General features: G+C 45.2%; 1 protein-coding gene across 4 annotated transcripts in view; it reads right to left on the reverse strand.

Annotated features, from left to right (window-relative positions):
- Positions 1-16344: 16344 nt before the first annotated feature.
- Positions 16345-26572, reverse strand: part of LITAF (lipopolysaccharide induced TNF factor) — a 50910-nt gene continuing 40682 nt past the window's right edge. For all 4 annotated transcript variants that reach the window (XM_023728466.1, XM_023728467.1, XM_004373255.2 and 1 more), the window contains exons 2-4: positions 24686-24905; positions 21651-21807; positions 16345-18186 (exon numbers count right to left, since the gene is read on the reverse strand). In XM_023728466.1, coding sequence (XP_023584234.1) covers positions 18078-18186; positions 21651-21807; positions 24686-24899 — 480 coding nt within the window. In that variant the 5' untranslated portion in view covers positions 24900-24905 and the 3' untranslated portion in view covers positions 16345-18077. The remainder of the gene's footprint in view (positions 18187-21650; positions 21808-24685; positions 24906-26572) is intronic.

Here is a 26572-nt window from a genome sequence, read left to right on the forward strand (position 1 = left end):
ATTACAAAGAGCATGAATAAACTTTTTGGGGTGATGGGTATATTCACTATCTTGACTGTGATGATGATTTCATGGGTGTTACGGGTCTCTGGGTGGTGCATACGGTTAATGCGCTCAATATTAACCAAAAGGTTGGCAATTTGAATCCACCCAAAGATGCTTTGGAAGAAAGAACTGGCAATCTACTTCTGAAAAATCAGCCACTGAAAACCCCATGGAGTGGAGGCAGAGCCAACTTGGTGCTATAGACAGAAGCATCGTGCCGTCCCTCTGCAGCAAAGACCAAAAAAACTGAATGAAATAGATACAAACGTCAGTCCTGGAATCCTAAGCATCTAATGAAGGGATAAAGAACTAGATCAAGCACCGAATGGAATGGGAAGCTGACAGAGAACAGAGAGTGAGGAGAGCTACGGAGTGAGCCACCAAGGACTCTGGACAGGGAGTGCAAGAGGGCAGCTTCACAGAGCTCCCAACAGGGGACAGAGCACACGGGTGACCAGGGATGCACGCTTTCCCACTCCCCACCCTTCTTCCCTCTGCACGGCCTCAGTCACTTTCCAGTGGGCCACGGCTGCTCAGCCAGAGAGACACTAGCTCACCGAAGCCCAGGTCTGCCCTGCCCCCAACAGCCAGTTCCCCCAGAGATATATATGTATATTTTTGTTGTTGTTTTTTTGGCTTTATTTTTTGTTTCTTCTCTCTCTCTCCCTTCCTTCCTTGCCTTTTTCCTGCTCACCTAGCCCCATCCCTTCTCGATGGGCCATGCTGCACCACTTGGTTGAAGAGCTGCTAGCGCGCGGCCTTCCCAAATCCATGTCACCCTCACTAGCCGGCTCCTTCAGGGTCGTTATTTTTTATGTTGTTGTTGTTTCTTCTCTATTACTTCCTTCCTTGCCCTAGCCCTCCCCCCACCCCACCCCACACACACATAGCCCCATGTGCCATCCCCTACCTTCTCAATGGCTCATGCTGCACTCCTTGGCAGGAGAGCCACTGACACACGGCCTCCCTGATCTGTGCCGCCCCCAGTGGCCGGCTACCTTGGCGCCATTTTGTTGCTGTTGTTTTTCTGGTTTTTTTTGTTGTTGTTGTTGTTTTGTTTTGTTTGTTTCTTCTCTCACTCTCTTCCATCCTTTCCTGTCTCCCACCTACCTGGCCCTGTGCACCGTCCCTGCCCCTTCTTGAAGGGCAGTGCCACACTGCTCAGCTAGAGAGCCACCGACATTTCAGAAATGGACAGTGCAACAGGAAGTTTCAGAAGCAAATTTGAAGCAATGGAAGGCAGGATCAGTGAAATTGAAGCCAAAGCCTTGGATACTACTTTGCGGAAAAATCAGAGAAAAGAATGAAGAAAAGTGAAGAAGACCTGAGACCGATGTGGGATACAATCAAGAGCAAAAATCTGCATGTGATCAGAGTTCCAGAACAGGGGGAGAAAATGGAAAACACAGAGAGGATCACTGAAGATTTGCCGACAGAAAACTTCCCTAATATCATGAAAGATGAAAAGCTGACTGTCATGGATTGAATTGTGTCCCCAAAAAACGTGTCAACTTGGCTAGGCCATGATTCCCAGCATTGTGTGACTGTCCACCATTTTGTCATCTGACGTGATTTTCCTCCGTGTTGTAAATTCTACCTCTATGATGTTAATGAGGCAGGATTAGAGGCAGTTATGTTAGTGAGGTAGGGCTCAATCTACAAGATTAGGTTGTGTCTTAAATCAATCTCTTTTGAGATATGAGAGAGAGAAGTGAGCAGAGAGACAGGGGGATCTCATACAACCAAGAAACAAGAGCCAGGAAAATAGTGTATCTTTGGACCTGGGGTCCCTGAGCTGAGAAGCTCCTCGACTGGGGAAGATTGATGACAAGGCCCTTCCTCCAGAGCCAACAGAGAAAGAAGGCTTTCCCCTGGAGCTGGTGCCCTGAATTCAGACTTCTAGCCTCCTGGATTGTGAGAGAATAAATTTCTCTTTGTTAAAGCCATCCACCTGTGGTATTTCTGTTATAGCAGCACTAGATAACTAAGACACTGACCACCCAAGAAGCTCAGCAAAACCCATACAGAATGACCCCAAAAGAAAGTCACCAAGACATATCATAATCACACTCGCCAAAACCATAGACAAAGAATCCTGAGAACAGCTCAAGAAAAATGAAAAGTCACACACAAAGGGGAAACAGTAAGACTAAGCTCTGATTACTTCGCAGAAACCATGCAGGCAAGAAGGTGTTGGGATGACATATATAAAACCTTGAAAGAATAAAATTGCTAACCAAGAATAATATATCCTGCAAAACCCTCGCTTAAATATGATGGGAAATTAGAACATTTCCAGATAAACAGAAATTAAGGAAATATGTAAAAACCAAACCAAACTTCCAAGAATTATTAAAGGGGGTTCTTTGGTTAGAAAACAAACAACATCAGACAACAATCTGAATCTAGGACATAGGACAGCATCAGACAGATACCAACCTAGGTAACAAACTCTCAAAGATAAAACAAAACTAAAAGATTTCCAACAGTGAGCCAGAGAGGTCAATCTGTAAATGACAACGATGTCAGAACAACACAAGACGGAATAAACTGTGTGGGTATAGAACGTCCAAATGGAGAGGAAGTCAAGGCAATATCGAGGAAAGAAAAACTGGTTTAAACTTATGAAGATAGGGGTAAATTTCCAGGTAACCACAGAGAAAGTTAACAAACCTACTCATCAAAGTAAAGAGGAAAAACAAAGTCTCAGTAAACACAAAATCTACAAAAATGAAAGAAATGAAAAAAAAATCCACAAACAAAAGGAATTCAGCACAGGAGAGTAAGAGGAACAAAGAAGACATAAGCGCCACAAAAAAAAAAGCACTACAAAATGACAGCAATAAACTCACATCTACAGATAATCACAGTGAAAGTAAATGGCTTAAATGCACCCCTAAAGAGACAGAGCGTGATAAAATGGATAAAAAAAAAAAAAAAAGACACATCAATATGCTGTCTACAAGAAACACATCTTAGAAACAAAGACATAAATATGTTAAAAATCAAAGGATGGAAAAAATATATCAAGCAAACAGCAACCAAAAAAGAGCTGGAGTGGCAATACTAATCTCAGATAAAATAGACTTTAAAACAAAATCCACCATAAAACACAAGGAAGGGCATTATATAACAATTAAATCCATCATGAGGACATAACCATAAAGAATATCTACACACCCAATGACAGGGCTCCAAAATACATAAAACAAACTCTTTTAACAGCACTGAAAAGGAAATTGACAGTTCCACAATAATAGTAGGAGACTTCAACACACCACTCTGGATAAAGGACAGAACATCTATAAAGAAACTTAAAAAGATACAGAAGATCTAAAGGCCACAATCAACCAGCTAGACCTCATAGACATATATAGAACACCCCACCCAACAGCAGCAAAGTACACGTTCTTTTCCAACGCACATGGAATGTTCTCTAGAATAGACCACATCTTAGGCCACAAAGCAACCCTCAACAAAATCCAAAACACTGAGATAACACAAATCATCTTCTCTAATCACAGTACCATAAAAGTAGAAATTAATAATAGGAAGAGCAAGGGGAAAAAATCAAATACATGAAAACTGGATAACACCTTGCTTAAAAACCACTAGGTAACAGATGAAATCAAAAAATTCCTAGAAACAAACAAGAATGAGAACACATCATACCACTGCCTTTGGGATACAGCAAAGGCAGTACTCAGAGGTCAATTTACAGCACTAGATGCACACATCAAAAACGAAAAAAGGGACAAAATCAAACCATTAGCTATACAACTGAAGAAAGAGAAAGAGCACAGCAAAAGAAACCCACAGCCACCAGAAGAAAGGAAATAATAAAGATAAGAGCAGAAATAAATGAAATAGAGAACAGAAAAACAATAGAAAGAATCAACGAAATCAAAAGTCGGTTCTCTGAAAACCTCACAAAGCACACTTCTACTCTGACATATACAGGAGTTGGCCAGGAGTCAGAATTGACTGGTAACTTTAACCACATCTGCAAAGTCCCTTTGGCCTTATATCATAACATATTCACAGGTTCCAGAGATTAAGATGTGGACATCTTTGGGGGCCATTCTTCCCACCACCTTACCTTACATTTATAGTTGTATGTGGGCAGAACAATGAAGCCACAAGAACATTCACAACATCATTGTCTGTAACAACCCAGGATTGGAGCCCGCTTTCACGTCCTTCAACAGAGGGCTGTTTGGCTACATAAGGGACACATACATCACACAGTGGAGTAATACACAGCTGCAGAAAAGAACGAGGCATCTTGGTGACATATAGTTAAATGAAAAAAGCAAGATGCAGAGCATTGCATGTTTTATGCCATCATCTTATGATAAAAAAGAAGAAAGAAGAGAGAAAATACATGCATTTGTTTGTTAATGTAGAGCACTCTATGGAAGGGTACACCAGGAGCTAGTAACTTCTTTTTTTTCTTTTCTGGAGAGGAAAACTGCGTGGCGGAGGGGCGCAGAGGTGTGGGGGAGAGTCTCTCTTCACTGCACCGTTGGAATTTTGTTCTCGTGTATGTACTGATTTAAAAAAAAAAAAATTGTTTTTAAGTGAAAAACCCGAGAAGCCCAGATAGAATATTGGCACATAGTGAAGAATGAATACAAGGACATCAGAGAAAAGGAAGATGAAAAGGTGTTTGGACGTTTTGTGGCTGAAAAGTGGAAAGCAGATAAGGAAGGGTCATGTATGTGGAACTCTTGTAAACAGGCCATATGATTTCTCAAGGGCAAAGACCCTATGTATTAGTCAGTGTTCTCCAGAGAAAGAGAACCAATGGGATATTTATGTGTGTGTGCATGTGTGTGTGTGTAGGTATATATACATATGTATACACTTGAAGTCCCTGGGTGGTACGAACTGTTAAGCACTTGACTACTAGCTGAAAGCTTGGTGGTTTGAGCCCACATAGAGGTGACTTGGAAGAAAGGCCTGGCAATCTACTTCTGAAAGGTCACAGCCTTGAAAACCCTACAGAACAGTTCTACTCTGCACAGTTGAGTCGCCATGAGTCAGAATCAACATGACAACAACATGTATATACACACATATAGACAGACAGAAATTTATTTTAAGGAAACAGAAATTGGCTCATGGGATTGTGGGGCTGGCAAGGCCAGAATCCCTAGGTTAAGCAGCAGACAAGAACTCTGGCAGGCCATCTATGTGACAATCTTGAGGCAGAATTCCTTCCTTCAACCTCTAGAAATTTCATTTTTTGCTCTTAAGGCCTTCAACTGATTGGATGAGGCCCACCCACATCATGGAGGGCAATCTGCTTTACTCAAAGTTAACTAATTGTAAATGTTAAGCACATGTAGATACTTTCACAGCAACATTTAGACAAGTGTTTGACCAAGCAGCTGGGTACCACAGCCTAGCCAAGTTAACACATAACATTAACCATCACCCACCTCGTCCTTCTTGTATCCCTCAAAACATCTCCAGGTTGTGTCCATAACAAATGCTTGCTGGATGTGTGGGAGGGGGGAAGCATAGATTCCTGTCCCAGCAATTTCATGTCTAGAAATTATGCCTGCAGGTCCTCACACACAGGCAGATGCTCAAAAAAATTTGGTGAATGCTGTATGTATTCAGAACAAACACATAAACTGGGCTGGGGGTGGGGGGCGGTGAATCAGAGAGACACAAACTTAGTTTCACCTTCAAAGATCAAATACACCTCCTCCACCTTGAGATGAGAAAACTAGATGGTACCATGGTACCACTACTGAACACTCTGATCAGGGACAGGACAAATAAATCCAGATAAAAAGGGAGAAAAATGTGGAACGGAACTTCAAATTCTTGAAGAATCCAGACTTACTGGATCTATTGAGGCTGAAGGAGTCCCCAAGACTATGGCCCTGAGTTGCTCTTGAATCGAAGCTATACCCTGAAGTCATCTTTAAACTAAGTAAATTTAGGCCAAAGAGTCAAGACTGTCCCCCTTGAGAACTGCATTAAAAAAAAAAAAAAAAGGATCTATATAAGACCAAAGGGTCAACAGCTATTTTAAAACATGGATGAGAAGGTTGGGAAGCAGGGAGTTTAAGTAAATGGAAATGAAACAACCAGAATAATGAAAATGTTGACACAATGTGCAGAATGCAACCAACATCACTGATCATTGTGTCTAGAAACTGGGGGATGGGAGTGGGTTTTGCTGTATTTTCACCAAAAATAAAATATTAAAAAAAAAAAGATCAACAAAGATTCCTGATTAAAACGGAGGAAATGCAGAACAGAATTTCAAATTCTCATGGACTCCAGACTTTCTGGAGCGAAGGGGGCTGAATGAATCCCTGCAACTATTGCCCTACATAATCTTTAAACCTTAAACCAAAAATAAACCCTGAAATCGTCTTAAAACCAAACAATAGTTTAGTTTAACTAGTAAAAAATGTCTGCCTTGAGCACTGTGATCTTTTAAGAACTATTTGTACGGGATCAAATTGACAACAGCAACTCAAAAGATTCGACAGAAACCTTAGTGGGCAGTGAGTTTATGTTAATGGGGGGGGATTCAGACAAAGAGGGTGAGAAGGGCTGCACAACTTGAAGAACGTAATCGATGTCGCTGAATTGCACATGGAGAAATTACTGTATGTTTTGCTGTGTATATTCTCAACAACAACAGCATTACATTTTTAAAAAAAGTCAAAATACTCATTCTTGCATTGTTTTTAAGCAAAATATTTGGGGGACACACCCCATCTGAAGCAAGGGAGAATGAAGAAAACCAAAGACACAAGGGAAAGATTAGTCCAAAGAACTAACAGACCACAACTACCACAGCCTCCACCAGACTGAGTCCAGCACAGCTAGATGGTTCCCTGCTACCACCACTGACTACTCTGACAGGGATCACAACAGAGGGTCCCGGACAGAGCTGGAGAAAAATGTAGAACAGAATTCCAACTCACAAAAAAAAAAACAAACATCAGACTTACTGGTCTGACAGAGACTGGAGAAAGCCCAAGAGTATGGCCCCTGGACACCCTTGTAACTGAGTACTGAAGTCACTCCTGAGGTTCACCTTTCAGCCAAAGATTATACAGGCGCATAAAACAAAATGAAACTAAATGAGCACATCAGCCCAGGTGCAAGGATGAGAAGGCAGGAGGGGACAGGAAAGCTGGTAACAGGGAACCCAAGGTTGAGAAGGGGAGAGTGTTGACTTGTCGTGGTATTGGCAACCAATGTCACAAAACAGTATGTATATTAATTGTTTAATGAGAATCTAATTTGCTCTGTAAACACAAAAATATTAGGGGGACAAAGGTAAAATTCTCATGGTTCTGTGGGATACTGGGAGGTCTCTAATGAACTGTATTCTCCTGGGGTCACTCATTTTCCTTCAAGCGAGAAAAAACCCAGGGGAGGCTGTGGGCCCCTTGAAGACATTTATCGACATCTGCTGAGTCACTCAGCATCTTCTCCCTGAGGCCCAGGGTCCAACCACCCTAGCCACATGCCTTAAAGCATCAACAAAGACGCCTCCCGCTCTAGCCAGGTGTCCTCAAATACCAGCCTGGCTCCGTGGAGCTAGGCGAGCTGGGAGGGACTGGGATTTCAGAGCAGCAGGAAGCCCAGAGGTTGCCTATTCCCCTCCCTACCCCCTACACCACTCCCACCCCACCCTAACTCACCCCACCCCAGGCTTACTGGCACAGGCCACAGCTCACAGAGTGGAAGGGACTCAGCCAGTGCCAGGCAGTTGGCAGAGCAGAAACAAGACAGGACGCCAGCATCAGGCTTCCTCCCAGGCCATGTCCCAGCCCCGCCCAACAATCTCAACAATCTCCCGTTACACCTGTTAGCAGCAGGTGGTCCACCTGGGCCTGCTGGGTCAGAGCCTCACTCAGCTGGCAGCTGGGAGTGGAATTATCTGCTAGTTCTGCTCCATTTTCTCCTCACCTGGAGCTCCTGCGCCTACCGTTATCTGATTCTGGCTCCATTCCCCACCACAGAGGGCTTCAGGTACTGTCTTTATTGGAGTTCCCTAGCTCAACCCCACCACCCCTCTGTCAGTTTGTCGTACTGTGATCCTGGAAGCTATACCACTGGTATTTCAAACACCAGCAGGGTCAGCGATGCTAGACAGGTTTCAGCAGAGCTTCCAGAGTAAGACAGACTACAAAGAAAGGCTGGGCGAGCTACTTCCGAAAATAAGCCACGGAAAACCTTATGGATCACAAAAGAACACTGTCTGACATAGTACTGGAAGACAAGCCCCCTAGGTTGGAAGGCACTCAAAATACACAGTGGCTGCAACAGTGGACTCAAGCACATCAACGATTGTGAAGATGGCGCAGGACTGGGCAATGTTTTGTTCTGTTGTACATCGTGAGTCAGAGCCGACTCAATGCCAGCTAACAACGACAGCTCACCCACAAGCCTGCCCGTGACAGTCCAAGAGAGCCAGCCTCTAGTATATTCTGGCATATATAAATCATGTTCTGGCATATTCCGGCATGTTCTGAAGCCTTCCTCCAGATCTGCCAATTTTCCCAGCACAGAAAGTTAGAGCTGGAAGGATCAGCTGACTTCCTTTTAGAGAGGACAGGAGCTTGGACCTGGGGGGTTTCAATGACTTGCCCCAGCCACACAGCAGGTCACAGGGGGTTCACATACAGTTCTTGATGGATTAACTGCTTTCAGTTCTTTTTTTTTTTTTTCCTTCCCAAATTTAACAAGCATGTAAGTGCACACTTAATGTAGCCTGGCACTGTGCTAGTTGCAAAGATGGTGAAACTCAAGTTTCTTTCCTCAAATTCTACCCCTCACCTTTTAAATAGTATTTGAGTAATTCTATGTTATAGTCTTATTACATTTGTTAATGGTTACTACCGCATTTAAAAATCCATTACAAGTTACACTGCATTCACAGTCACTCAGTCTTCATTTCACCAACTGCCCCAGTAAATCCTATACATTGGCATTAAAAAAAAAGAGGTGTCCGCAATAGACAGACCCTGATAGAACAAGAGAAAAATGTGAAACAGAATCTCAAATTCCTAAAAAAAAAAAAAAAGACCAAGCCCGTTGCCATCGAGTTGATTCTGACTCACAGCAACCCCGTGTGACAGAGTAGAACTGCCCTATAGGGTTTCCAAAGCTGTAATGTTTACAGAAGCAGACTGCCACATCTTTCTCCCTCCCAGCAGCTGGTGGGTTTGAACTGCCAACCTCTTGGTTAGCAGCCAACTGCTTAACCACTATGGCACCGAGGCTCCTATGCCCTGATTACAGCTTCATTTTAAAAAAAAGAAGCATAGGCCTACTGGACTGGTTGAGACTGGAGGACTCCCCGAAAGACTACATGAGGAAGCATTTATACACAAGATAATCTCCTAAACGAGAAGCGATCTTAAAATGATGATGCTCGTTTTAGAGTTCCCAAGAGCAAGGAGCTCTCTCCAGTTTGCTGCTGTGTCTCTGGTGCACGTTACACACCCAATAAGCATCTGATGAATGAATAGAGGAAGTATGGATGTATTACATCAATGATAGAGCTCACACACTAAAATCAACCACCAGGCTCGTGCATCTCCCCCTGCCTGACCCCGGGGCACACACCGGACCCACTAACTGATCAGGGCCACCTTACGACATCCGTGGGCCTCTTCCTCTATCAAAATACATTAAACAGTGGATTTTACGAGTGCATTGGTATACAGATGAACGCTATCCAGGCTGGATGCATTATTCTAACCCACTATGGGTATATGCAGAGGGGTCCCTGGGTGGTGTGAACGGTTAAGGCTCGGTTACTAACTGAAAGGTTGGTGGTTTGAACCTACCCAAAGGCACCTCAGAAGACAGGCGTGGCAATCTACTGCCAAAAGGCCCCAGCCCTGAAAACCCTATGGAGGGCAGTTCTTTCTACTCTGACACACATGGGGTGGCCAGAGTTGGAACTCGACGGCGAACAACATTGGTATATTCAGGGTTTTTTTCCTCCTGATTTAAAAAGAACATTCAAATCAAAATATTTCCTTGGGCCCCAGGCACTGTGCCTCCTGTCTACTGGAGAAGTCACAGTAAAGACACTCCCAGAGGCCACCTTTCAGCCAAATAATAGACGGGGCTTTAAAATAAAGGAGCCCTGGTGGAGCAGTGGTTAAGAGCTTGGCTGCTAACCAAAAGGTCGGCAGTTCGAATCCACCAGCCGCTCCTTGGAAACCCTATGGGGCAGTTCTACTTTGTCCTATAGGGTGGTGTCATGGATTGAGTTGTGTCCCCACAAATATCTGTCAGCTTGGCTGGGTCAAGATTCCCAGTGTTGTATGATTGTGTAATCTGATGTGATTTCCTTATGTGTTGTAAACTCTATCACTATGATGAGGTTATATGTGATCTCCTTATGTGCCGTAAATTCTATCACTGTGATGAGGTTATGCTGATGAGGTTGACAAGATTAGATAGTGTCTTAATGCAATCTCTTTTGAGATATAAAAGAGAGAAGTGAGCAGAGACACATGGGAACCTCATACCACCAAGAAAGCAGTGCTGGGAGCAGAGTGCATCCTTTGGATCTGAGGTTCCTGCGCTGAGATGCTCCCAGACCAAGGAAAGACTGATGACATGGACCTTCCTCCAGAGCCAATGGAGAAAGTGTTCCCCTGGAGCTGATGCCCCGAATTTGGACTTGTAGCCTACCGGACTGTGAGAGAATAAACTTCTCTTTGTTAAAGCCATCCACTTGTGGTATTTCTGTTAGAGCAGCACTAGATGCCTTAGACAGGTGGCTGTGAGTCAGAATTGACTCAATGGCAATGGGTTTATAAAATCAACAATCACACCTGGGAAGAATGTGCTCCTTAGAACAATCAACTATATGAGACCAAAAGGGCAACACTTACCCAAAACCAAAGATGAGAAGGCAGGGAGGGACAGGGACACCGGGCTAATGGGAACAGGGAACCCAGGGGGGAAACGGGCAGAGTGCTGGCACATTGCAGGTCAATATCACAGAACCAATGTCACAGAACAGTTTGTGTAAGAATCATTGATTGGAAAACTAATTTGCTATGTAAACATTCACCTAAAGCACAATAAAATGTTAAAAAAAAGTCTGTCCTACCCGGAATCACTACCCAGAGCCAGACACACCCACACCCTCACAGACTCCCACAGACACCCATACATACAGACTCTAACACACTCATACACACCCACTGACAGACACCTAGGGAGACACCCAGACCCGCACACTTCTCTCTCTCTCACACACACACATATACACAGGGCACAGACATCTAAACTACCCTCCACACACACAGAATAACAGACATACACCCACAGATACACATATACAGGCACATTCACACACACCCAGACCGCTACACATTCTGTCGCTCACACGCACACACAATCTAGACTCCCCCTCTTACACCTACACACTACACAGATACACACACACACACACTTTGGTCACTGATAAAGGCCTGAACTCATCTAAGACAGAGGGGCAGAGCGAATGCAAAATGAGGAGGAAGCTAATTCGTTAGAAAAACAATGCTTGGAACATTAAACCAATACAACCACAAGGAAGGGCTCTCACTGAAAATGGGAGGAACCGCACCCTGTAATTACATTAGCCAGTTCGAAGTTGGCCTCAGAGATCAGGGGCAGGCTGATGAAGTGGCAGATACAGGTCCTTTCTGACCACGGGGGCCATCGGCCACGCTCTGAGGGTCAGGTATGAGCCGTCAGAAGGACGTGGAAATGACCCACAGTCTCCTCACCAGGCATGTAATGAGTGCTGTTCCTGCCCTCTTAACTTTAGACACAAACAAGAAATGCAAAATAGAAAAGCATTCTACATAGCTGTTTGAGTTCTTATTATCCGCTCCCTTGGCCTAGACCCCCCGAGAACAAGCAATAGAAACAGCTCCACTAGAAGTTGAAAGTGATAGTCAAGTTTGCCACTTCTCCTCTTTTCCCAAAATATCTTTGCTGGAGATGGCAAAATCCACTCAGAAGAGCCCAGGTCCAAGAAAGGGCTCCCCCTTCTCGTGGGCGAATGCCCAGACGAGAGGTTATTTTGTCCAGGTTCCCAGCAGGGTGCCCTCTTGGCAGAACCGAGGAGTCTTTATTAAAGGCAGGCAGGTATGTGGCCCACGCCCTGCTGGAACCCTATTTACTGAAACCGAGCCCCTTCCCCCTTATCAACAGGAAATTGGGAGACAAGAGCTGGAGACAAGGATTAACTTTCAAGGGCTGGCTGTCTTTAACAGAAAATGGAAGAACCCCGATGGCTCCACCCATCTCAGTCATCTAGTGCTGCTATAACAGAAATACCACAAGTGGATGGTTTGAACAAAGAGAAGTTTATTTCCTTACAGTAAAGCAGGCTTAAAGTCCAAATTGCAGGGTGTCAGCTCCAGGGGAAGACTTCCTCTCTCTCTCGACCTTCTTCTCATCAGTGTTCCCCCAGACTAGGAGCTTCTCCGCGCAGGGACCCCAGGTCCATAGGACACGCTCTACTCCTGGCACTGCTTTCTTGGTGGTGTGAGGTCCCCCACTCTCTGCTCGCTTCCCTTTCATCTCTTGAGAGATAAAAGGTGGTACTGGCCACACCCCAGGGAACTCCCTTTACACTGGATGAGGGATGTGACCTGGGTAAGGGTGGTGTTACAATCCTACCCTAATCCTCTTTAACATAAAATTTACAATCACAAAATGGAGGCCAACCACACAATTCTGGGAATCATGGCCCAGCCAAATTGATACACACATTTTTTGGGGACATAATTCAAACCATGACACCACCGGAAGGGGGAGGAACAACAATTAAATCACACAAAAATACCTAACAGGGGTCAGTTTCCTTGAGGCAGCTTCCTGACTCACCTGGCATTGAAACCTAAGAGGTCATCTTCTAACCAGGAGAAGATGCCAGAATAACATAATTTTAGAGGACTGTCTAAATATTAGGGGGCAGTGGTGCTCAGTGGTAGAATTCTGACCTTCCACGCAGGAGACCTAGGTTTGATCCCCGGCCAGCGCACCTCATGCATGTGGAGGCGTGCATGTTGCTATGAGGCTGAAGAGGTTTCAGCAGAGCTTCTAGACTAAGATGGACTAGGAAGAAGCCCTGGCAATCTATTTCTGAAAATGAGCCAAAGAAAACCCTATGGAGCGTAACAGTCTGATCCGCAATCATCCTCGGGATGGCGTAGGATTGGGCAGCGTTTCCTTCTGCTGTGTCGGGGCTGCCATGAGTCGGGGCCAACTAGATGGCAGCTGACAACAACAATCTAAATACGAAATACTGCGACACACTCCGTTTCACTGTGCTTTTCCCTCCTGGTTTGTATCACAGGTTATAAGGCCAGATCTTCTCATCTGAGATCTCGCTCCACCTCCACCCGTCCACTCCACCAGGGAGGGGGCGGTGTCAGCCTCTTCCACTGCTGGGTCCCAAGCTGGGCATACAGTAGGTGCTCAATAAACATCTGGTGAAACGACTGGCAGCAGAACACCCAAGGACTCCACAGTTCACAATGCCTTCTTTCGGGGGTCCACCCAGAGGGACCCAAGAGGGCACAGCATCCCCTCCTCATTTGTCAGGCACAACGGGAGGGCAAGAGAGACACGTACAAACCAACCAGAGTGAAGCAGGCTGGTCGGAGGCTCAGGCCTTCTTGCTCTGAGTCCAGCTCTTTTGCCACTAGGCTGTCAGAAATGGCTCTCGCTTTGGAAGATAGCAAAGCTGTCCTTGCCAGGGCCGCTCCCAACAGGTAGCCCCTGCCAGACATGGCTTTGCAATGAGGAAACATCTCTTTGAGAAGCTACAGGGCAGTTCCTCAAAGTTAAACACAGAATTAGCATATGACCCAGCAATTCCACTCCTAGGAATATACCCAAAAGGATTGAAAACAGGTGCTCCAACAAAAGCTTGTACACAAATGTTCATAGCAGCACTCTTCACAATTGCCAAAAGGCAGAAACAACCCAGATGTCCATTAACAGATGAATGGATAAACAAATTGGGGTACATCCATACACTATTCAGCCAGAAAAAGGAATGAAATACTGGTACATGCCACAACATGAATGAACCTTGAAAACATCGTGCTAAGTGAAAGAAGCCAGACACAGAAAGTCACATATTGTATGATTCCACTGATTTGAAATGCCTGGAAGAGGCAAATCCGTAGGGAGAGAGAGTAGATTAATGGTTTGTCAGGGGCTGGGGAGTGCGGAATGGGAGTGACTGCTAATGGGTATGGGTTTCCCTTTGGGGTGATGAAGATGTTTTGAAATCAGACAGAGGTGGAGGTTGCACAGCATTGTGAATATACTAAGCGCCACTGAATCATACACTTCAAGATGGTTTATTTTATGTTATGTGAATTTTACCTCAATTAAAAAGAAAAGAACCACCGGAAGTGCTAGCAGGGCAATGCCGGGTCTCTGCTCACTCTTCCCAGGTAGGATCATGTTTTGTACCCCGGTTGGTCAATGCCTCGCATACAGCAGGGGCCCATCAATGATAACCAGTGAAAACCAGATGTGCCAGACCAGAGGCTTCCATATTTTACCCTGGACACTCAACTCCACCCTGTGACCGGCACACATACACACAACTATATAACAGAGAAGTTGCACAAACAATGCTTAGCTCTATCTCCTGTGAGAAGTCCCTGGGTGGCATAAACAGTTAAGTGCTCGACTACTCCCCAAAAGGTCGGCAGTTCGAACCCATCCAGAGGTGCCTTGGAAGAAAGGCTTGGCAATCTGCTTCCAAAAGGTCACAACCATGAAAACCCTATGGAGCAGTTCTACTCTGCACATATGGAGTCACCATGAACTGGAACTAACAACATTACCTGTGACTCACTGTGATAAGGACAAACCCCCTAAATGGATTTTGCCCGGTTTGAAAAACCACATACAAGGTCACTTAACAGATGCTGCAGAACTTAAAGCTTTGAGAGTACTTACATGCACGAACACTTTCCTGATATTGCAGAGAACAGTTATAAGATGGTTGGCTAAATGCATGAGACGGTATCCTTGTATCTGAACTGTTCCATTATTTTTTTAATCTTCCTGAGCCTCAGAATCTTGTTTCTTTAAAATTCTTAGATTAAAACAACAACAAAAATCTGGTTTCTCTCTTTCATCACCCTGGCTGGATCTCCTTTCAATTCACTCATGTTCAGATGAAAAACAGACGACTCTTTGTAAACAGTTCAGTAATAAAAGCAGCAGATAACTTTAATAGGATTCAAAATGCAAATCAGAATTTTGGAAGTTGAATTCCAACGTCTAGATTTACTCCTAACAAAGATCTTGAGCCCAAAGAGTCAGAGAAGTATTTTAACATCCCAAACACAAGGGGCTCTCAAGGAAGAGAAAAAAACCGAGGCCAAATTGTGTGTGTGAGTGTGTGAACCAACATTTATAAATAGTTCAGTACCCAACAGAAGTGTTCTCAGTAGCAACGGGGACGACCGTTGTCCCAGAGAAAACATTTTCATGGGCCATGCTGTGGTCAGCAAGGAATCAGTCATGTGGTTTTAAAGCAGTTTAAATAGATGTAATCACAGAAAACCTTTTGTTAGCAAGACACAAACCAACACTTCTGTATAAGGCCACCTTAGCTAAGTGGCCACAACAGAGTATAAGATATACAGCTACTTTTGGTTTGAAACTGGTGAAAATTCTTCTTTGCAATTCAGTGTTTGCAACAGACTATTCCAAAGTTCCCAACAAACAGCGGCAGAACAAAAGAGCCTTTTCGATTTGTAAAAAGATATGAAGAAGCCAGTATACTTTGAACAATAAAATGGAATGGCCATCTAATACTTTGTACTCAGGCATCTGATACTGTTTTCTAAGATCCATATATTATATATCTTTGCAGTCCTTGAAAAGGGGCTCTTGTTTTGAAGCCTTTGCATTGCATATGTAATTAATAGCAGCTTGAGACGATTTTCATACCACCGTTTGAGCACAACTGCTAAATATGCATGGCCTTGGAGTCTGTCAAAGGAAAGAAAAGCACACAACCAGGATTGGGTAAGCAGCAATTTCTCAAGACCATAAATTACGGTTGAAATGACAACGCAAGCTGCACCAAAATGACATTATTTTCCCTGCACGCCCCTAAATGAAGCTGTATCAGCAGGTAGGAAACGGAGAGATGGCATTCAAATTCCTGGCGAGTTACAATGCCCCACTTCTAGCATCTCACAACCACCCCGATCAATTAACAAAGCATGTTTTGTTCGCAGAATGAATGAGAACGGCTTTCTTCCGCGCATTTATTAGAACTTGAAAGCTATGGCTTGCTGCCATGGAGGACATCCATTGGGTTCCAACAACCCAACGTCCAAATCTGACTCAGGAGCACTCCATGCAACTCAACATCAGTCATCTTGACATTGCAGGATATTCAGCAAGTCTGAAGTCTTTATCACGATGGATTTTCTACTGTTACGGAGCAAATAAAGGTTCTTTGTAGCACCGGCTGGAAACACAACACGAGACCCTTCTTCACACCATGAGAATTGATAAATAGTTCACCAAGTGAACCAAAGACTTTATTTTTTAAAAGCAGAAAAAAACAAAGTACTGTGTGGGTATCCATAGTCATTGCAAAAATAACTGCTGAAATTTCCAGAACATCAAGGGAATAAGCTGAATTAATGGTTACGGCTACATTTTTCAACCAATATACAGATTTTGTTCAAGGCCTAGGTATGATTTCTACTAACATTATTCACGTGCATTCCCTGTGACAACTGACTATCAAAAGGGGGACTCTTGGAAGTCGAGCCCAGCTTTGTCTTGATTTCAAAGATGACAGAGCAGCTCACCTAGAACCTGGCTTGCTGCTTGAGTCCTAGAAATCATGTCTTCTGATGCGATATAACAAACTGTATTTCTGTAAAATAAAACCAGACTTTGGATTCCTCAGAAACAGGCCAGGTCTCCAAGCCTTCAGCACCACAGTGTCTGGACCAAGCTCAACGGTGCTCCCCTTGTCTTTCCAAGCACACCACCAGGAAGCCAACAGGGGCCCCACTTTGAGACTTCATTATAGAGGTTTTTAAGAACCGCACTAATCCCGATTAGAGGCAGTGGATGAAATGACTCCTTTTCCTGTTTTAAAGCATATAAAAGTGAGAGTGCATTGGCAAACATGAAAACGATACCAGCCATATGGTTACAGAAAATGGTTCCATAAATCCCTCCTTTTCAAATCCTGTTCAGAGGTGTTTAAGACCAAAAGGAGGTCATAAAAACTGTTGATACAAACAATTCCTGCATGAGACAAAAGCCCTTCATGGACAGGGGTGCCGAGGATCTGGTCCAGACAGCCAAGGAAAGGCAGACTGGTGGTAAGATCCAGCCCTGATTTCCAAACACAGATTCATAACCTCACAGCTTTGTGTCTGGTGGGTGTTAACAGCCCCTCCTTGTACATAAAAAAGAAGAATTAAACAATTAAAGTGAATTTGTGTGCTAATGAAAAGTCGGCAATTAATATAATCAGAGACAAGCCCTTGAAGTCTGTAAGGCAAGATTTGTGTCACCAGGGGTGGGGTGGGGTGGATAGGATGGTAAGGGCTCAAGGCTGGTTCCACCCTATTCTGGCCAGCACAGTCTCAAAAAGTAAGGCAACCTGTGGCTTCTCAGCTCGAGACCACCACCAGAAGGGCCCACTGAGGCAGGGAAAGGAGCCAGCCCATGGCAGATTGCCAGAAGATATTCAGACAGGGCAACAACCCCAGTTAGATGGGATGAGTTGGGGTCACGGGTGGGCAGGAGACCCTTGAATCCACGCTTGCAGTGAATGTCTTTGAATATCCTGTGCACATCTCCAAGCAGCGATGTCTGGGGTTTGGAGGTTTGTGACTTTTGATGATGGACCCCTGGAGAGAGAAGACCACCTCAACAGAACCTCCACCAGGGTGGGGCTGGGTGAGAGCTGGAAAGGACTTCTTTCAGCTCACGGCCGCCTCCACGTTGGCCGAGTCCTACAAACGCTTGTAGGTGCCCAGGAGAGCTTTGCAGTTGGGACAGTAGTGGTCCACATCCTGCAGGGCGTCCACGCAGAAGGGGATGAAGCAGCAGCCCGCCACGCACCTGGGGGGACAGAACAGCCGTACACGGGCCATGTTAGTGACTGCGGTGGGGTGAGTGGTGGCCCCCCAAAGAGATGTCCATGTCCTAACCCTAGAATCTGGGAATGTGATCTTATTTAGAAAAAGGGTCTTCGGAGAAGTCATTAAGTTAAAGATCTCAAGATGAAATCATCTTGGATTTAGGGTGGATTTTAAACCCAGTGATCAAAACCAAAAACCAAACCTGTTGCTATCGAGTCAATTCCGACTCATGGCGACCTCATGTGTGACAGAGTAGAAATGAGGTCCATAGGGTCTCCTTGGCTGTAATCTTTACAGAAGCAGACTGCCAGACCTTTCTTCCGTGGCACCACTAGATGGGTTTGAACCGCCAATCTTTAGGTTAGTAGTTGAGTACAAAACATGTGTGCTACCCAGGGACCTTTCTGAATCCATGGACAGGTGTCCTTCTAAGAGAACAGAGAGATTTGAGACACACAAAGGGGACAGAAGAGGGAGAAGGGCCACGTGAAGATAGAGGCAGAGACTGAAGTGATGCAGCCACAAGCCGAAAAACACCTGCAGCCACCAGAAGCTGGAAGAGGCAAGGAAGGATCCTCTCCTAAAGCCTTCAGAGGGGGCACAGCCCTACTGGGCTTCTGTTGTTTGAAGCCCCCCAGTTTGTGGGCATCTGTTACAGCAGCCTCAGGAGACTAATACTCAGCCAGTGCCAAGGTTGCCCCCACAGACAGAGGGCAAGTCCTAGGTGTACTGTCAAACCCTGGGTCATCTGGGTATCTGTCAAAGTCTTAGATCAGGCGTCAGCAAACTTTTTTGTAAAGGACTGGAGGGTAAATATTTTAGATTTTGTGGGCCATGCAGTCTCTGCTGGGACGACTCAACTCTGCCCCTTGTAGCCTGAAAGTGGCCATAGACAGTACGTAAACAAACAGGCGTGGCGACGCTGGAATAAAACTTAAAACAGGAAGTGGGCCAGCTTTGGCCCAGGGGTCGTAGTTTGCTAACTCCTGTCTTAGACCGTAATTTTTTTAAGATTCTTTCTCATATGGAGAGACTCCTTCTTACAACAACAACCAAATAAAATTCCCCAGATAATGCCTCTCTTAACCTACATAATCAGTCACCCGCAGACAGGCAGGACCTTCAAGTGGCCTTACAATCGATGTTTGCCAAAGACGTAGTTAAAAAAACAAAAACAAAAAACGCCCAACGTTTTACAGGAAGATAGTAACTCACACAAAGCAGTATCTGGAACTATTCTGATGAGGAAGTATCTTGTGAAAGAAACCTGCTCCAATTGCTCAAGTTTACCAGAAGCTCAAATAAGAGGCGGTCAGTCCATTTAGAGACAACCCTTCCCTACAGCTCACCTGTGCAGCTTACCTGTGCGGGCACAACTCTACGCAGCACCGCACACACATTGACTCATTTTATCTTCAACAACCCCTGGGCCAGGCGTTTTTATTATCCTCAGTTTACAGATGAGGATACAGAAGCACAAAGAGGTGAAGTCACTCGTCCAAGGTCACACAGCTAATGAGAGGCAGATTTGAACCTACTCTACAACATTTATGGAAAAAAGGAAGGAAGGAGAATTTCGAAAGTCTAATCAGCTGAAGCCAACACTCAATATAGTTCCCATTCTGCCTTTCCTTGATTTAAAAAAAAAAAAAAAAAAAATTTTCCCATGCATTGTTTATTCAGAGAATCTTTAAACAATCATGAAAGATAGTACAATCATATGATTTCCTTCTACATTCTTATACTGAAAAATAAGGAAGTGAAATTGGTCACAAGACAGCAAGTAGTCATTTGTAAAAAAAAAAAATACTGTTATATTATAAAACAGTTTTGAAAATTCAAAGTGGCATTCAAGACCAAGTGGGATATTTTCATTTGTATTTACTAGATCATGAATGTTCTCTCAGTGAGGTTCTGATCTTTCCTTGATTTCTGAGATAACAATTAGTTTTAATACCAAAGTCAATGAACTTTCATTCAGCATTTTCTGCCCAAGGAATGAAAACAACAAGGAGAACTGGAGTTCTGTGGGTGGGACAGGGACTTTGGTGCCAAGAAACCTGTGTTTAGTCTCTTTTCTTCCCCACTTAAAGCGTGACTTTAAGGCCGTTAATGAAACTCTCTGGGGCTTTCAGTTTCTCTTTGAAATTAGGAAGAGAAATATTATTCCTTCTTGACCTAAGTCACAAGCAGACGACCGGCGAGAAACGGGCCAGTTGTACAAGCACTTCTGGAAGTAAATGCACCAACACTGTTTCTTTCAAGGAAGAAAAGGGAGCCCCCTTCCCCTACTACAAGGAGCCCTGGTGGCACAGTGGTTAAGCGCTCGGTTGCTAACCGAAAGGTCAGCGGTTTGAGCCCACCAGCCACTCTGCAGGAGAAAGATACAGCAGTGTGCTTCTGTAAAGATTACAGCCTTGGAAACCCTATGGGGCAGTTCTACTCTGTCCTACAGGGTCACTGTGAGTTGGAATCGACTCGATGGCAAGAGCTTTGGTAGTGTGGTACACCCTCTTACACACACTGATGGTCCCCCGAGTGGCTCACATGGCCGGGAATAGAAACAGGCTACTTTTACCGGCTTGGGGGAAAACAAATTCTATTGTCTTTCCTCAAATTTCTCTCCTAGAACAGAAACTACTATCTCTTTAAATATAATACCCTTGGTGCAGACATAAATATTTACACAATACCCCAGTGAGAGGCAACAGGAAAAATACTTGAGGTCATAAAAGGATAAGAGGTTTTGAAGAGATTACTATAAAGTATTTTAACGTACAGATTGTTTAAAGCTTCTCTCAGAGCCAAGCAAACATTGTTATTTCGGTCATGAAAATCTAGAAGAAAAAGAAATCCCTAAGGGTATCGCCCTACACAGACATGGGCGGCTAGGAGGCTTGTCCCTACAAGCAGTGAGTGTTAATTTAGCAGAAATGCCAGAACAGCAACTTCCAGGTGCTGATATATTCAAGAGCAGTGATTCTCAACTGGGGACAAGTGTGCCCCTCAGGGGGTAGCTGGCAATGTCTGGAGACGTTTTTGGTTGTCACAGTTGGGAGGAGGGGGATACTACTGGCATCTGGTGGGAAGAGGCCTGGGATGATCCTCAATATCCTACAATGCACAGGGCAGCCCCCATGACACAGAATTATCTGGAGCCTTTCCTGCAAGAAAGTAGCCCTGGTGGCGCAGTGGTTAAAATGTTCAGCTGCTAACTGAAAGGTCAGTGGTTCGAACCCACCAGAGGCTCCATGGGAGAAAGATGTGGCAGTCTGCTTCCGTAAAGATGACAGCCTTGGAAACCCTATGGGGCAGTTCTACTCCATCCTAGTGGGTCACCAGGAGTCGGAATCCACTCGACAGCAATGGGTTTTTTGTTTGTTTGTTTCTTGCCAGGGGAGAGGACAGGGGCACCCAGGGAGCCGGTGTGGGCCGAAGACTCACCCCAGCAGGCACAGGCTTCCGCAGGAGAGCCAGGTGAGGGCACCAGCATTGTAGGTGAGCCTCGTCACGATCATCTTGTTGCAGGAGGGACAGCACATCTGGATCGGGCGGTCGAAAAACGAGACGGGCTGCTGCACATACACGGTCTGCACGGCAACTGGTGGGAGGGGGCAGGACAGACACGGCCGCTCAGCAAACAAGGGAAGCAACATCCAGCAAAAGACAACCAGAGGAGGAGAGGAAGCTGGGGCACACCTCCTCAGTCATACTCTGAGGGGCTCTCAAAACCTCTGCACACAAGATAGGGAAAACGGGACTGCGCACTGCTGGAGGAGGGATTTGGCTCAGGTGGACCAGGCGTCTGAACTCGACTGTCCATAGAATTGTTCAGGGGACTTACTGAAAATGCGGAGCCCTGGTGGTGCAGTGGCTAAGACGTACAGCAAGCTATGGCTGCTAGTTCGAATCCACCAGCTGCTCCTTGGAAACTCTATGGGGCAGTTCTACCCTGTCCTATAGGGTCGCTATGAGTAGAAATCGACTTGATGGCAACGGGTTTGGTTTTTTGGTGCCGAGAATGCAGATTCTTGAGCCCTACTCCCCAGAAGGTGTGACTGAGTAGGTCTAGGGCAGGGTCCCCAAGCTGCCTTTCATGCCTCCCAAGTGATTCTCCCAAGGTGGTTTTTTCACCCAGAGATTAGTGGTTGATTAGTGGTTGCTAGGTGCCTGGGAAGTGACTGCTAATGGGTTCAAGGTTTTTTTTTTTTCGGGGGGAGAGAGGGGGCAATGGAAATATTCTGGAATTAGTGCGATGGTTGCACACCTTTGTGACTATACGAGAACCCACTGAACTGTATACTTTAAAAGGGTAAACTTGATGGTAAGTGAACTACATCTCAATAAAGCTGCTATTCAGAAAATGGAATAGTGCCTCCCTCCTAGCTGCTGCAAGAGCTGGATATGATTAAGACTGTAAAGAGCTTGCACTGTGCCTGGTGCAGGGTTAATCCTTGATTAAATGACCCACTCTTTGCACACGGCTCCTTGAAGAATGCCAATGCCCAATGATAAGGGCAGTGTTTACCAAGCCAGGGAACACTGACCCAGCTCTTTGAGACGCCAAGCTGGCGAACCGTGTTGATACATGAAATCAGTGTATGAAATAATGCTAAGAAGAGAAAACTATGTGAGCACATGTAAGGGCATTCACAACAATCAGAAGGGAATCTGGACTGATGGAAATAGTTAAGCACTTCGAGTTCAGTGGGTTCTTTGTTTTTTGGCAAAGTTGTTTAAGCTCATATTTCTGGCAGAGCGACTTCCTTCTGTTTCTTTTTACGTCGTTAGAATGCCTTTCCTATAATCTTTATGTTAGGGGGGAAAGAACTAGCGCTCAGAGTTAACTGAACCTAACACTCATAGAAAGAACCTCCTTCCAAAAAAGCAACAGCATTGAAAGCTACTTTAGCAGCTGCATGTAAACTGTATTGAGTATTGGGGTGGGGGGTGGGGGGTGGGGTTCAACAATAAGTTATTTATCGATCACGATGTGATCCAAAACTCTAAAGTCATTATCTCATCCACTTACGTCTTGAGAAGTCAAAATAATTAGAAGGCAGTAACAATAATTCCACTACCACCAGTTGCCTTCAGGTTGACTCCGACTCATGGCGACCCCATGCGTGTCAGAGTAGAACTGTGCTCAAGAGGATTTTCAATGGCTTTTTTTGGAAGGAGATCGCCAGGCCTTTCTTCTGAGGCACCTCTGGATGGATGCGAACCTCCAACCTTTCAGATCGCGGCTGAGCACGTTAACCATTTGTACCACCCAGGGACTCCAATAATAATAATAGTTCTTGATTATCAAATGATTACTCTGTGCCTGGCATAGAGAATGTTATTTAATCTTAACAACTCACTGACGTAGATACCTAGTGAGGCCTATTTTACAGATGAAAGGAGCCTTCGTGTAACAATGGTTAAAGTGCTCGGCTGCTAACCGAAAGCTCTGCTGTTTGAACCCACCCAGCAGCTCCATGGGAGAAAGATTTAGAGATCCGCTCCCATAAAGATTACAGCCTAGGAAACCCCACAGGGCAGTTCTACTCTGTCACATACGGTCGCTGTGGTCAGAGTCGACTCGATGGCATACAACAACAACAACATCCAGGATATAAGGGTTCCTGGTGGCGCAACAGTTAAGTGTTGGGCTGCTAACCGAAAGGGCGGCAGTTCGAACCTACCAGTGGCTCCACGGGACAAAGGCCTGGCGATCTGCTTCCATAAAGACTACAGCCTAGGAACCCCGTGGAGCAGTTCTACTCTGTCACATGGGGTCACACTATGAGTCAGAATCAACTCAACAGCAACAGGTAATGGGGTATTTTACAGATGAGGAAACCGAGGCACAGGAGGTGAAGTGAACCCAGGCACAGTCTGACTCCCAGGTCCATTCTCTAAGTCAGTACTTCCTGAACTGCCTGTGACACTGAATCAGCTACACACCTGGGTGGACCCGGGCGCACCTGGGCAGCATGAAGGATCAAAGGGCAGGGACCATGAAGAAGTGGCTCGAGGACAGAGAAGCAACCTGCACTAATGATGAGCTGGGGGAGGTTTCACCCCATTTTTCATTCACAACTACTCCTTCTCCCTCTCCTACTCCAGCCTGGGGTTCAGGGACAAGAGTCCTCCGTCAGACTTCACCATGAGGGGCCAGGGCCCTTCAAACATGAACTCCCACTCCCAAATTTCTCTGGGATAAACAGCTGGTTATACCTTTGTGATAAGCTGACAAATTACTGACTTACGGTGAACACAGTAGCTTATTATGGAACAACTGAGCCTCACCGAGGTGCAACCTGAAAGACTGTGTATGAGATTTCAGGATAAGGGGTGCAGCTGGACTGGCCGGCACGTAGCTAAGACTCTTTAGGCAGAGTCACTTCAGTCCCTCTCCTGAGACTCAAGGAGTCCCCAAGGCCAGGGCAGAGGGCTGAGGGGCGGTTGGGGAGGCCTGGGGCAGCCGTACTTACTGGCATTGGCGTTGGGGACGGGCACCGGCTGCGTGTAGTACGCGGGTGGATTCATGCCCTTCCCGTCGGGACCCGACACGAGCCCCGTGGTCGGCCCAGGCGCGGGTGCTGGTGGCGTGGGGTAGTAACTGTTGATGGTCTCTTCATAGGATGGGGGTGCACTTGGCACCGAGGAAGGCCCAGCGGCTGCCTGATAGGGTCCTGGAGCTGACATTTTCACCTAAAAACAGAAGACAGTGGAATCAGAAATTCAACTGACATCTCTTTCTCTCTGTCTTTCCCCTGATCTTTAGTTTTCTCCCTGTCAAACAGAAAATCTGAAGAAATGACTTACACCCAGCTTTGCCCAAAAGCCAGAAAGGGAGCCTTTCATTGCCCCTTCAAGATCTTCAAATTATCACCTTAACGAAGGATCCCCTGAGTAAACGTAACAGGTAAATAACTACAATCGAAAATCATCAAAAATCTACGAATTCCCAAGAGGAAACATCAACTAAGAGGAGAAATTTCTTCACCCTACAATGACTTGTCTTGAAAATCTAGTGTTTTTTTCTCTTTTTCAACTGCTGCGATTTTTACTAACAGTGTTTCAGGTGATGGAAAAGAAAAACCACAGACTACCACAAATAGAATGCTGAGCAAAAGAAGCCAGATGCAAAAAACACATGTGGTAGAACACTCATGTATACTGCAGCGCTGTCCACAGTGGCCAAAAGGTGGAAACAGCCTCAATGTCCATCCACAGACAAACGGATACACCAAATGTGGTGTACACATACCATGGAATAGTACTCAGCCATAAACAGCAATAAAGGCCTGATACAAGCCACAACATGGAGAAGCCCAGAAAATGTTATGCTGAGTGAAATAAGTCAGTCACAAAAGGACAAATACCATATGCTCCCACTTACGTGAACTAACTAAATATACAGACACTCGAGATGATTAATGGTTACCAAGGGGCGGGAGGGAGGGGACAGGGGAGTCATTGCTTGGGGGGCACCGAGCTTCTGTTCAGGGTGACAGAAAAATCTGGAAAAGGATAGTGGTGATGGTTGCACAACATGATGAAAGTAATCAATGTCACCAAATTATACTCATAAAAAATAGATGAACTGAAAAATGTTTTGTTATGTATATTTACAAAAAAAAAAAACACCCTGTACAGTCTCATTTACATAAAGTTCAGATACTGGCAGAACGAATCCATGGGGCCAGAAGTCATGAAAGTAGTTATCCTGCAAGGGGAGTCAAGTCTGGGAGGGGGGCCCCAGAAGGGGTGGTCATGTTGTTTCTTCATCTAGGGGTGGTCACAGGGGTGTGCTTATCTCGTGAAAAATTTGAGTTGTACAATTAAGATTTGTGTACTTTTTTACACACATGTTCGTTTTTTAAAAAGTAAACACACACATTCACTCACAGCTGTACCCCTTTTGAAAAATGAGTACAAGAGCAGCCAGGCACATATTTCCTTTGTGAGGGCAAAGAAAGGATTTTTTTTTTCTGGGCAAAGCTGGTCCCCGCCTCAAATTACACCACCTGTACCCAGGGTGTGTTCCTGTCCGAAGCACTGTGCTCACCACCATGGAGGCAGCTCTAGGACGCACAAAGCTGCCCTTTGTGTGGCTCTGTTTTCTCAACTGACCAGGGCGAAGCTGCATTAGAGAACCTATTTAAACCCATCTCGGGAGAATAGGGAAATGAGAGTGAGGGCTTCATGCCAGGATCCAGGGGCTCAGACAGGCCTGCCGCCCTGTCCCCACATCCCGTCTCATTTTCCAGAACCCGTGGGAAGCAGAAGCAGCAATTAATTCTGCTGCACAGCAAAGGGGAGACTCCTGCCTTTAAACCAAGCCCGAAGAAGAGATTTCTCTGGGGAAAGATAAG

Source organism: Trichechus manatus, unplaced genomic scaffold, assembly GCF_000243295.1.
Source record: "Trichechus manatus latirostris isolate Lorelei unplaced genomic scaffold, TriManLat1.0 scaffold00024, whole genome shotgun sequence".
Classification (NCBI taxonomy): domain Eukaryota; kingdom Metazoa; phylum Chordata; class Mammalia; order Sirenia; family Trichechidae; genus Trichechus; species Trichechus manatus.